Raw genomic sequence first — 12,543 nt, 5'->3', positions numbered from 1 at the left:
AATCTGCTGGTGGGTTTCCTGCAGAACTGTGACTATTCAAAATTAATCCATTGGTTCTAAATGTATTTGATCAGTTAAGGGCTTGATAAGGTGCTTCATATATAGGTTCTTTTTCTGACTCTTGTTCTTGCAGCTCTTGCTAGTGAAGCAAGAAGACAAGATGGAGGTGCTCTTCAAGCATTTTCTCATGGAGGACAAGAGTGCAAACGGTGGCGCCTCATACGTGGACTTTCTGTGCCATATGCACAAGGAGATACGACAGCTACTTAGCTAATCTGGGGGAGTAGGGTGGGGATCGAAAGGGTTGGGCGGAGCTGTTTACTCTGAAGGCGTTTCCCAGCTGTTCCCCAGTGGGCCCAATGCTTGATGTCAGCAAGGGTCTCGACTATCAGCAGCTGTCATGGAAGCAACATGGGCGTGTGGCTAACCTGTTAATACTGAATGTAATGTAAGGAATTAATAGTACAGTATAATGTATATGATTTAGAATCTTATATGAGAGCTATCTTTTCAACACTGGTATTACTGTGTCCCTTGTGTATGAGGAGATGTGGAAGGGAATGCACTGTGTGGATGGATGTATGGAAGGAAAACTCCTAATACACAAGATTTCAAGTCAATAAATCGAACAAAATCCAGTTTGTGGCTTTGCTAACATGGTTTGACTTCTGGAAATTATTTTTATATACTTCAATAGTAATCATTTCATGTTGTACAACAGCCTTTTTTTCTTGGTTCTGTTAATTAGGTCTTTAAATGTGAATAGATTTGTGAATGAAAATAAGTTATCTATTCACTTGTGAATGCTTAACCTTTGTTGATTAAATTCCATAATCTAATTTTCTCCCTTGCAGGATCTTAGAAAAAACTTGACATACAGAAAGGGCTTTGGTGGGGGATGGGTGGGGTGGGAGAGATTTTTTTAAATAAATGTTTGCAAATTTTCTGTTTCTTTGTTTCAGATTTTAGAAACTAATCAGAGAAGGGAGCAGATAGTGGGCATTCTCAAACTGCTGCCCTGTTCAAAGTCACTGATGACCGTGTCTAATGTGCTGTTTCATAATTAGAGCCCCAACCATTATCCAACCAAACACATCAATTACAAAAAGGAGTGATTTAATTCAATCCTTTAACCACAGCCTCATGTTTTGATTGTAAGCTTTGTGATTTCAAGACTTTGTGATAGGATTTGATGCCAATCTTTGAGGGAGAGAGTACGTTACTGTTATTGTGTCCATTACAAATCAGATGAACAGTAGTGATCCAGGATTATAGGCACAATTCCTTTTCAAAGCCTTTTTCCTTTGTATTTTCCCATTCCTATTTATTAGATCAGTTTACCATGCTGACTTTTGCAGCCTGCTGTAAAAATATATATATATATTAAAAAACACAATGTGCTGTTGTAAACGGGACATTAATTTTTGATGCAATAAATACATTTCTTTCCAAATGTCTCACTGGGTCTGCCCTTGGGTTTCTGTTCTAGAGTTAGCACACCAATGCATTTGTACTGCAGGGCTTCATCTGTTTTATTTTACTGTTGCTGACTGCATTCTTGAAATGAAAACAGGCCTATAGCTGGTCTCATGTACAACTTCGGAGAAGTTGTGGCACTGATGTCATCACAGCAGAGCCCTGGGCCCAACTACATAATAGTGAATATGGGGAAATCGGTTTCTCAATCTATTGGATCCTTTGTGCTCCATGACTTTGAAATGGTGGACATATCCTAGTATGCTGCAATGCAATAGTACTGAAGGGTTTCATAAATTTGAGTCAGGCACCCCTTTCCTGAGATTTGAGTCATGAAAATGGAATTTGATTCATCCTTTGCAGCAAGAAGTATAAAAAAGATTTTGGCCCAGGTTGCTACTGTCCTAAACCTGTATGAATAATCTTTCATCATGAGTAGTACAGTAATGTTTATTCTTTCCAATCCCTACTCAATTCCAAATTTCCAGTTTATTGATGGCCAGTGAGGTAGGTGAAGACAGTTTCTAAAATGGGTGGGAAAAAACAAGTTCCACGCCAGGCTAATGTCTCTTCTGGCATTACAGTGCAATCTAGTTTTTTTTTTAACGGCCATACTGTTGGGGCTTTCAGGAATTTCTTGTGACTGAATATGCTAACTCGTCCATTTGAGCATTTTGGGAGATGCCCATCAAAATGGTGCACCAAAATCCAGGAGGGCAGATATCGTATGAGTGATTGCTTGTCCTCTACTTCAATGCTGGATGGAGTATAAAGTGGGCGATGGATTTGCTAGTTCACAGCAGCATTTTACAAAACCTGGAAGACCGCTTACTCAGCAAAGTGTCTCAATCAAGAATGGTCTTTGAGTGAGGACACAATAACTGGATAAGAGGTTAATTGGGAGCATCAAGCAACCCACTGTTCTTTAAGTTTAACCATAGATGCCTGGTGCAGGGCTTTGGCATTCCAACCATAATGTTAGAAAGCCCACTAATCATTTTGCCCAAAAAAAATTTGTTTTTAACTTGGATATACACATAATAGAATTTCCCTGTAAATACTTTGATTATCTGAAATAAGACATAATTATGCAAATTGAGCCTAACTAATTCCATTGAAGCTTCTGATCTGGAAACTGGGCTTCCAAGTGAAGATAAAACAACTAAATCTGAACCTGGTTTTAACAGGTTGGGTGGGGTATTTGTTTACAGACTCGGCACATCCATAGAATCAGTTCCAAATGTAAGCAGGATCTAACATTGATCCTCCAGAATGGAAACAGTCCTCTGAATGTGGATTCATGCACCTGGTTGATTACTTTCCATCTATTTTGCACTATTAATGAAGGATCTTCCCAAGTTTTGTGCACTGCCGCTACTTTATTTTGGCCACAGGTGGTTAATTACAAGGGATTCTGAGGTCCCAGCATCCTGTAAAGAACCTGTTAAGACTCGGCAGCCCTCGGGGATCAGACTTGGTTGAAGTAATAGTGGTAATCGTTGAGCTACCCAACCCAACTGCAACTTTGTTGAAGTGTGTCAAGGGGCAGAGTCCTGTAATTTGCTGATTTGCCAAAGTAATGGAGTGTGAAATGAAGGCAGTCTTCAGGTGCCACTTGCTCAAGTGAGTTGTGTTTGAAATTGCCCCTTGTTACTGTTTAGAGAACGAAAATAGTCTCCTTCATTCTTAATACTAATGTAACCTCTGATCCTTTATCTGCATCTTTTACACCTGCAGTTTGATCATTTTTCTTCATGGAATGTGGGAATTGTTAGCTGTCATTCATTGCCATCCCCAAAACTGAATGACTTGCTACGCCACTGCAGATAGTAGCTGAGAGTAGATCACAGTGGTATTAAATATAGAGCAGAGTGGGCAAGGCTAATGAGTTTTTTCTACTAAGGACATTCATGAATCTAGGTATTTGCAGTTTCCCGAAGTATCATGGTCACATTTAATAATGTTAGCTTTTCAAATTCCCCAGCTGCTGTGGTGAGGTTCAAACTCGTATCCCCGAATCAATAGCCCAGACCTCTAGCTGCAAGGCCACTTAATCACTATTTAATTGATTACTCTTTAAAGTAAGATGTTTAAACAGAAGCCCTTTACTTGGGAGGGGAAACATTAAGTATCCCATGAACTTGAAGAAAAGCAGGAGAGAGATCTGGTTTCCTTGCCAAAATGTACCCCTGAGCCAACATCACATCTGGTCATTAAAATATTGCTGTGAACAAATCAGATGCGGTGTTTCCAATATTATAACTACCTGTATGGTGCTTTGGGATATTCTGAAAGATGTGAAATGCATGGTGCAAGTGTAGGACCGCTATTCTAACGAACAGGCAGGTTGGACACTTTTGGGGAACCACTTCATGGATGCATCCCAGCTGACCATAGACATGGAGTATTCATTGCTTGACTGTAAAGCTTGTGTTTCTAAGGAATCCTGGAGGGAATTGTGGAGCAGATGCCCATATATTAGGTACATAAGAATGATTTTAGATTGGTAGGATTTAATGATGAGTGAGCTTGCCTCTTGTGATAGTTGGGTGATGCTTGCTGTAAACTGATGTCATGACCATCAGGCCATTTAAGAAATGTCACCAATTGTCATACTTCAGGAGTCAAGTTGCTGCAGTTTAATAAACCAGATGTTCATTTCAGTGTGTCCTGGAGTAGGCAGATTCGGGGGCCAGCTAATGATTCTGCTTCTGGTGTCAGTTAAATCAATTGTCCATACGCCATGGCTGTGTTGGATCAAGGAAGGTTTCTCTGGCTGCCTGAAGCACTTTCGAGGCTGGTGACCTTCTGAGAGCAATTGTGCTTGTGTGCTTGAAGCTGTTGAAGAATAAACAGCAAGTACTGTGTGCATCAGGTTGATCATTGGGGAAGTGTGGTTTCCTGAAGTACCAATGATACTGTTTTGAGGACTTAAAAGCCTTGGAGTGGAGTTTTGATTGTTCTGTTGTCTAAGCAGTCTGGTCTGCCGTTCACTCCCTACTTTTTCCCCTTTTTCTGATGAATAAGCCCACCTGACTTACATTCAGGTTTTCAGGCATGACTCTAATCGTCTGGACTCTCCACAGATACAGACTGTTAAGTCTTCCCTACACCTGACTGAAAATTTCCAGTACCTGAGGTTTTTCCATTCTGTCTGGTGACTGGATTAGTTTTATTTGAGAAAGTGGTGAACAATCTGTAGTGATCAGTTTAAAAAAAAATTAGCCTGCAAAGTGTGCTTTGACAAGACTCACCTAACCAATCATGGCATTATTAGATGGCTTTTTCTTGTACCTTTTATCTTGGTAAAAAATGAAGGTTCAGACACATTTTTCTCCCGTTTTGGTCACTAATGGAATTCAAACTGTGGTGTTGCAGCAGCTGGCATGATGGAAAATAGTAAGATTGTGGGTCTGGTCTCAAAAGCCAATGAATCCCCTTCTATTGTTCTGATAAAAGGTTCATTGATCTAAAACATTAACTGTTTCTCTTTCTACAGATACTGCCTGAACTCCTGAGTATTTCCAGTATTTGCTGTTGTTATTTTGCTTTCCCTTCCAGCTTCTGGCAAAGTACAGCTTTCCCGTGTCAGTTCAGCTTCTCTGTAATGAACACAAGAAGGGTGAAGTAGACAGGGTCAAGCGACTAACTGCTCTTCAGGGTTATATGAACTTGAGGTTATGGAATACCTAGAGGTGCAAGGCAAGATAGGTCCAAGCCAACATGGTTTTGTGAAGGGAAGATCCTGCCTGACCAACCTATTGGAGTTTTTTAAAGAAATCTCAGGTAGGGTGGATAAGGGAGAGGCAGTAGATGTTGTGTATTTAGACTTTCAAAAGGCCTTTAACAAGGTGCTGCACAAGAGACTGATTAATAAGATGAGAGGTCATGGAATTACAGGTAGGATAACAGAATGGGTGGAGCATTGGCTGGTTGGCAGGAAGCAAAGGGTGGGAATAAAAGGATCTTGTTCTGGTTGGCTACTGGTTACTAGTGGTGTTCTGCGCGGGTTGGTGTTAGGGCTGCTTCTTTTTACCCTGTACATTAACGATTTGGATGATGGAGTAAATGGTTTTGTGGCTAAGTTTGCGGATGACATCAAGATAGGCGGAGGAGTAGAGAGTATTGAGGAGACAGGAAGGTTGCAGTGAGACCTGGATAGTTTAGGAGAATGGGCAAGGAAATGGCAAATGAGATTCAATGTTGAGAAATGTGCAGTTGTACACTTTGGAAACAGAAATAAACGGGCAGATTATTATCTAGAAGGAGAGAAAATTCAAAGTACAGAAGTACAAAAGGACTAGGGGGTACTCGTGCAGGATACCCTAAAGGTTAACCACCAGGTCAGATCGGTGGTAAAGAAAGCGAATGCTATGTTGGCATTCATTTCTAGAGATATAGTGTATAAAAGTAAGGAAGTGTTGATGAGGCTCTACGGGGCACTAGTGAGGCCTCATTTGAAATACAGTGTGCAGTTTTGGGCCCCATATCTTAGGAAGGATGTGCTGATGTTGGGGAGGGTTCAGAGGAGATTTATGAGGATGATTCCCGGAATGAAAGGGCATACATATGATGAGCATTTGTCAGCTCTTGGACTGTACTCACTGGAGTACAGAAGAATGAGAAGAGACCTTATAGAAACATTTAAAATGTTGAAAGGACTGGACAGAGTAGATGTGGTCAAGCTGTTTCCCTTGGTGGGTGAGTCCAAGACCAGAGGGCACAATATTAGAATTAGAGGGTACAGGTTTAAAACAGAGATGAGGAGAAACTTCTTTAGCCAGAGGGTAGTGAATTTATGGAATTCCTTGCCACGTACAGCAGTGGAGGCCAGATCATTGGAGGTGTTTAAGGAGGAGAGAGAGAGATATCTAATCAGTCAAGGTATCAAGGGATATGGGGATAAGGCTGGAAATTGGGATTAGAATAGTTTTTTTTTCTTTCATTGCCCCCTCTCCTCATTTCTCATTTCTTTTTCATTTTTCCTCCTTTCTTTGGAGCAGACTCGATGGGCCGAATGGCCTACTTCTGCCCCCTTGTCTTGTGATCATCCCAAGGTTTAATACAACTGAGTGGACTCAGCCTTTTAAAAGGGAGTTTGAAAGTTGTTGAAGGCCTGGAATCTCTCACTGGCTCGGAGAGTAGGTTTCTTTACCTTGGGCACTTGTGAACCAATTGGATTTTTAATGACAATCCAACAGCCTGGATCCACCTATCACCTGCCAGTTCTTGCTCCACCCCTTCCCGCCACCTTTTTATACTGGCTATCTCCCCTCTTTGCCCAGATGAAGGGTCTTGACCTGAAACATTAACTGTCCATTTCCTTCCTTAGGTTCTGCCTGATCCATTGAGTTCCTCCAGAACTTTGTGTTGCTCCAGATTCCAGAATCTACCGTCTCTTGCATCTCCAGCAGTCTCATGGCCAGTTTTACTGAGACCCATTTTCCTAAGTTTTCTTAAGAACTAAGTTCTCACTTTCAATTTGTATTTTCTAGATTATTATCAGAATCAGGTTTATTACCAGTGACATGTCGTGAAATTTGTTGTTTTGCGGCAGCAGACGTAAAAATTACAGTAAGTTACAAAAATAAATAGTGCAAAAGAGGAATAAAGAGGTAGTGTCATGGACCATTCAGAAATCTGATGGAAAGGAAGAAGCTGTTCCTGAAACACTGAGTGTGGGTCTTCAGGCTCCTGTACCTCCTCCCTGATGGTAGTAAGATGAAGAGGGCATGTCCTGGATGGTGAGGGTCCTTAATGATGGATGCTGCTGCCTTGAGGCACTGCCTCTTGAAGTTGTCCTCTATGGTGGGGAGGGTTGTGCCCATGATGGACCTGGCTGAGACCACAACCCTCTGCAGCCTCTTTCGATCCTGTGCATTGGAGGCTCCATGCCAAGCTGTGATGCAACCAGTCAGAATGCTCTCCACTGTACATCTATAGAAATTTGAAAGAGTCTTTGACATACCAAATCTCCTCAAGCTCCTGATGAAGTAGAATGGCTGGCGTGCCTTTTTCACGATCGCATCAGTGCATTGGGCTTAAGATGGAGCCTCCTGAGATGTTGATGCCCAGCAACTTGAAGCTGCTCTCCCTTCCTGGACAACTGGACTAGTGATAAAACTATTACATTGCCAAGTCCACTATATAAGCTGCTGGAGGAACCCAGCGGGTCAAGCAGCATCTGTGAGGGTGAAATGGACAGTCGACATCAAACTCTCCAGTTTGAGGTAACCTGCTCCTCTGTCCCTTTCGCTCTCCTGATCAACCCTGGTTCTCCCACACACCATCTCACTGGGTCTCCTGTCCTGTCAGAATCTGGTTTATTATCACTGACTTGTGTCCTGAAACATCTGCCCACCATCTGTCTCTTATTTACTTCCACTTTTCACCTTCCCCGCTTCAGATTCCATGATCTGCAGCCTTTGTCTCCACCTATCACTTCCCAGCCTCTGTCGCAATTTCCACCCTTCCCTCCCACAATTGGCTTCATTTGCCAATCAACCCCTTCCTCACCTGGATCCACATATTGCTTGCCAGCTCTTGCCCTGCTCCTCCTCACCTCTTTATTACTGGGTATCTCCCCTATATCAGTCCAGCTGAAGGGTCTTGGCCCAAACCATCAACTGTAGAGTTTTTCATAGAGCAATACTGCACGGATACAGGCCCTTTAGCCTAAAGAGTCCATGCTGAACATGGTGCCCATCCAGCTAGTCCCAATTTTCTGCATTTGGCCCACATTCCTCTCAGCCCCACCCCTGCATGTATGTATCCAAGTGCTTCTTAAATAATACTATTGTACCTGCCTCAACCACTTCCTCTGGCAGCTTGTTCTGCGTGGAAAAAGTTGTCCCTCAAGTCACTTTTAAATCTTTCCCCTTCTCACCCTAATTCTATGCCCCCTAGTTTAGGCTCCCCTTCCCTGGGGAAAAGACTGCTTCCATCCATTCGATCTATGCCCCTCATGATTTTATAAACCTCTATAAGATTACCCCTCATTCTCCTATGCTCCAAAGAATAAAGATCTAGCCGAGCCAACCTCTTCCTATAACTCAGGCCCTCTGAACCTGGCAACATTCTCAAATCTTTTCTGTACTCCTTCCAGTTTAACCATGTCTTTGCTATAACAGGGGTGACCAAAACTGTACGCTGTACTCAAAGTGTGGCCTCACCAACAACTTATACAACTGCAATAGATGCTGCTTGACTTACTGAGTTTCTCCAGAGCTTGCCTTTTGGCTCCAGATTCCAGCATTTGCGGTCTCTCTTCTCTTGCCTGACATTTCCAAATTTCACTCCCAGCTTTCCCTTGGTCAATCATCTCTGGAGCATTCTTCACAACTGAGCAACCTTATTGCCATTTCCAAAATTTTTACAATTAATAAATGGATAATTGAGAACAAGAAAATGGTGCTCTTTTCCAACAGGGTTTGCTTTTTAGCAAGCTGTAAGAAATCAGCTTTGAATTCTTGGAGGGTTGATTCCAGTTTTACACGTCTGACTGGAGACTTGTTAAGTGTTGAGTCGCTCAGTGGCAATTTGACCAGGCCAACAGTAGGGGTTGCAACTGCCTAACTTTGCACTCAGTCACACTCAAACAGATTTTATTTTCTATAATTAATCACTGTCTTTATCACTTGCCATGCAATTTCAACATAATTATTCACACTCCAGCTATTATTAATCACACTGAAGTTTAATTTGTTACAATTGACATTTAAAACCACTTGCAGTGAAATATTTAGTTAAATTGAGAGGATAAACATATCATTTTCTATTTCAGCTCCACGATTCTAGAATTTGAGGATTCAGAAAGATTTACAATCAGCTGAGATGAGGAAGGGTACAGAGGAAGCTTATATAGAGAAAGTCTGGCACAGACCTGAGGCAAATGGTCTTTTTCTGCACAATTCTCTCTCATGCACACACCTTGGAGTGCAGGTACAGTACCCTTGACCCGTGCTACACTGGGACATGTAGTTCCAGGCTCAAATCCCCTTGGAGGGAAAGATGTGTGATGCTGCCATTACTTGCCAATAAGTTAGGGGTGGGAGGGAGCAAGGGGGAGGAAGCTGGGGAACTGGATTATCAGTGGTATTTTTTAATCTTCCAAATGCTTGCGGCGCACTGCAAATAGTCCCAACTGATCTGTTTGTAAACTGTGAAACTCTGCCCCAGAGAAAGGAACCATATTGATTCAAGACTGCCTGCAGCATTTATAGGCTGTTGAAAAGCAGCCCTGTTGAGTTTTGGTAAACTACATTTGAAACACTGCTGTTTTAAAACTGACATTCTCAACTGGAAATTAGCCTCATGCCAAAGCACTTGAAGGTTCAGCCACCGTCACTAAGATTTTCTTGAGCCTTATCACATTGCTGATGGTGACACATTGCAGTGTGAAAATTGGTATTCATCTTTCCTGCAATAAGGAAGCTGAGGTGGCTAAGTGCATTGAGGGAGGAAACACTGGGTATGTAGGTAGGGAAGGTGATGTAAAGTAGAAGGGTAATCCCTGGCATGGAGTAGTCGAAATAAATGTCATGCTTGTATGACAGCTACTGTTCTTGGGATCCTGTTGTGCTCCAAATAACCACCATGCTTGCTTTTATTAAAAGAGATGACACTTTGGCAGTGAACTGTTTACAACATCCTGAAAAGGTAAGTAAATTCAAGATTACATATTATCTCAAGTTGCAAAAGTTATTTAAAGGGACAAATGCCTAAATAGTTCCTGATTTATCTATAGACTGAAATACAAGAGTCTCATAAACATTCATGAATTTTATGGAAAATTGTACTGAGTTGATGAATCTCCACTTGATGTTGGGTTTCTAAAGTGATCTGTCTCTGATGCTTGTCTAAGGCAAAGTACTTTGTATAATTTTTGAACCTGCTGTCCGAGTTGGGTTGGAGCAGAATTTCAGTGATGTTGTAAATGCAAATCTAAACAACCACACCAATTTTGTATACCTCCTCCCCAGTTGCATGTTATTGGATATAAAACAACATACCCTTAAAGAAAATCTGTTTGGCTGTCAAAATATCTAGAAACACTTCTTTCCAGTAGGAGGGTTCATTGGTATGCCAGTGGTAGATTACAGAAAGTTCAGAGGAAGTTAAAAAGGAACTGAAGAAATAAGGAGAAAGCATGATAGCAAATGTACAGAATCCTCAGATATTTGCTAGGCATATTAATGGAAAGATTTGTAAAAGGAAAGGTGAGGCTTGTCAGGTTGCAGAATAGTTTTAGAGAATATTTTTATGTCACTCAGGACGTTAATGCAGCTGGTAAAATGCACGTTGTAGTAGAATGAATGTCTCTGCCCTATTGAACAAGTTCGACCTGGTGGGAGTACAAGTAATAACAAAGAGCCTACTGGAGTGTTCTCTTAAAGATAAAGATAACATAGCCGCAGGATTGTAGCCACTTCATAGCAGTGCCCATGATAATAAAGATAGAAATATACAGGAGAGAACTGATCTGTTGACTCCAGAAGGGCAGACTATGGAATAGCTACGGGGTGAAAGAGATGGGAACTAGCATGTAGATTTTAGGCAATTAATCTCCACAGGAATATGGGAGGTAGGTTTGTGAAGACATGGTCAGCAGAGGAAATGTGGCTACTGATACAGCCCTGTTGAGTACAAATAACCTTTCGAAGGGATGTTTCAATACTGACCAGGAGGCAGGGAACCCAGATTGGTCAAGAAATAATAACTAAGTGTTTGTACATTGGTCAAAAAAATGCTGATCTATGATATTACCTTAGATTTGGATGATACCGGTCACATGCAACTGTTCTTGGGGAATACAGTAATTCAGTATGATTTGTAATTTGTTTTCTTGAAGCTCTGTAACTGAGTGGTTCCTTTCCACGTGCCTGAATAAACCATGAACAAAGGAAATTGAATTTCAGCTGAATACTATGAGTTTGGAGAGTGACCAAAAAGAAAACCTCCATGAAGGCAGAAGGTATTGATTTGAGGTACGAAGTGGCTACATCAGTCTTCATCGAGGATGGTGCTACTGCTGAGGTCTCAGTAAATAAAAGAGAGATGAGATTCTGGCTGGATCAAAAGTTGATAGAAGAGGTACCCGAAAAAGTAGATGAACTTAAGTAGTTAAATCAGCTGGTCCAGAAAGGATCCATCCAAGATTGGCGAGTGAAGTAAGGGAGAAAATTGAAGAGATCTTGGTCATAATTTTGCAAACATCCACAGATTCTGATGGAGTCTGAGTGGAAGACTTCAAATATTACACTCTTGTCTAAAAAGGGTATAAAAATCTCACTCAAGGTGAGAGGGGGCAAGTTCAAAGGAGATGTGTGGGGTAAGTTTTTTTTAAAAACAGTGGGTGCCTAGAATGCACGGCCAGGACTGGTAGTGGAGGCAAGTATGATAGAGGTATTTAAAAGGCTCGTAGAGAGGCACATGAATGTGCAAAGAATGGAGGGATATAGACCTTGTGTAGGCAGAAGGGATTAGTTTAGTTAGGTGTTTAATTACTAGTTTAATTAATTCAGCATAGCATAGTGGGCCAAAGGTCCTGTTCCTGTGCTGTTCGATGTATAAATCAGTAATTATAGACCAGTCATCTTAACCGTGATGGAAAATTAAAAAGCTGCAAATTTAAAACAAAACCAGAAAATGCTAGAAAAATTCAGCACCTGAAAGAGAAACAGTGTTAACATTTCAAGTGGGAGACCCTTCATCAGTACTGAGTCTGCTGAGTTTTTCCAGCATCTTCTGGTTTTACTTCTGAGAAACTTTGGGAATCTTGTTAGACGCATCCTCCACCGTGAAGACTGACACAGAATAGTCGTTCACAGCCTCAGCCATTTCCACATTACCCAATATTAATTCCCGCTTCTCATCTTTCAAGGGACCTACAGTATGTTCACTTTAGCCATCCTTTACTGCTTTATATAGTTATAAGAACTTTTACTATCTGTTTTTATATTTTGTGCTAGTTTACTTTATCTATCTTCCCTTTCCTCCTTACTTGCTTAGTGGTTCTTTGGGAAAACTTTAAAAAGCAACAGTCTTCTAGTTTCCCACTACTCTTGG

General features: G+C 41.4%; 1 protein-coding gene across 1 annotated transcript in view; it reads left to right on the top strand.

Moving 5' to 3' along the window:
* sec24c (SEC24 homolog C, COPII coat complex component) overlaps positions 1 to 1,457 on the top strand; it is a 55,336-nt gene extending 53,879 nt beyond the window's left edge. The window contains exon 23 of the mRNA XM_052041594.1: positions 134 to 1,457. Coding sequence (XP_051897554.1) covers positions 134 to 274 — 141 coding nt within the window. The 3' untranslated portion in view covers positions 275 to 1,457. The remainder of the gene's footprint in view (positions 1 to 133) is intronic.
* The last annotated feature ends 11,086 nt before the right edge of the window (positions 1,458 to 12,543 follow it).

This window comes from Pristis pectinata, chromosome 30 (assembly GCF_009764475.1).
Source record: "Pristis pectinata isolate sPriPec2 chromosome 30, sPriPec2.1.pri, whole genome shotgun sequence".
NCBI lineage: Eukaryota > Metazoa > Chordata > Chondrichthyes > Rhinopristiformes > Pristidae > Pristis > Pristis pectinata.
The sequence above is the reverse complement of the archived record's forward strand: the minus strand, read 5'-3'. Positions and strand labels throughout refer to the sequence as shown.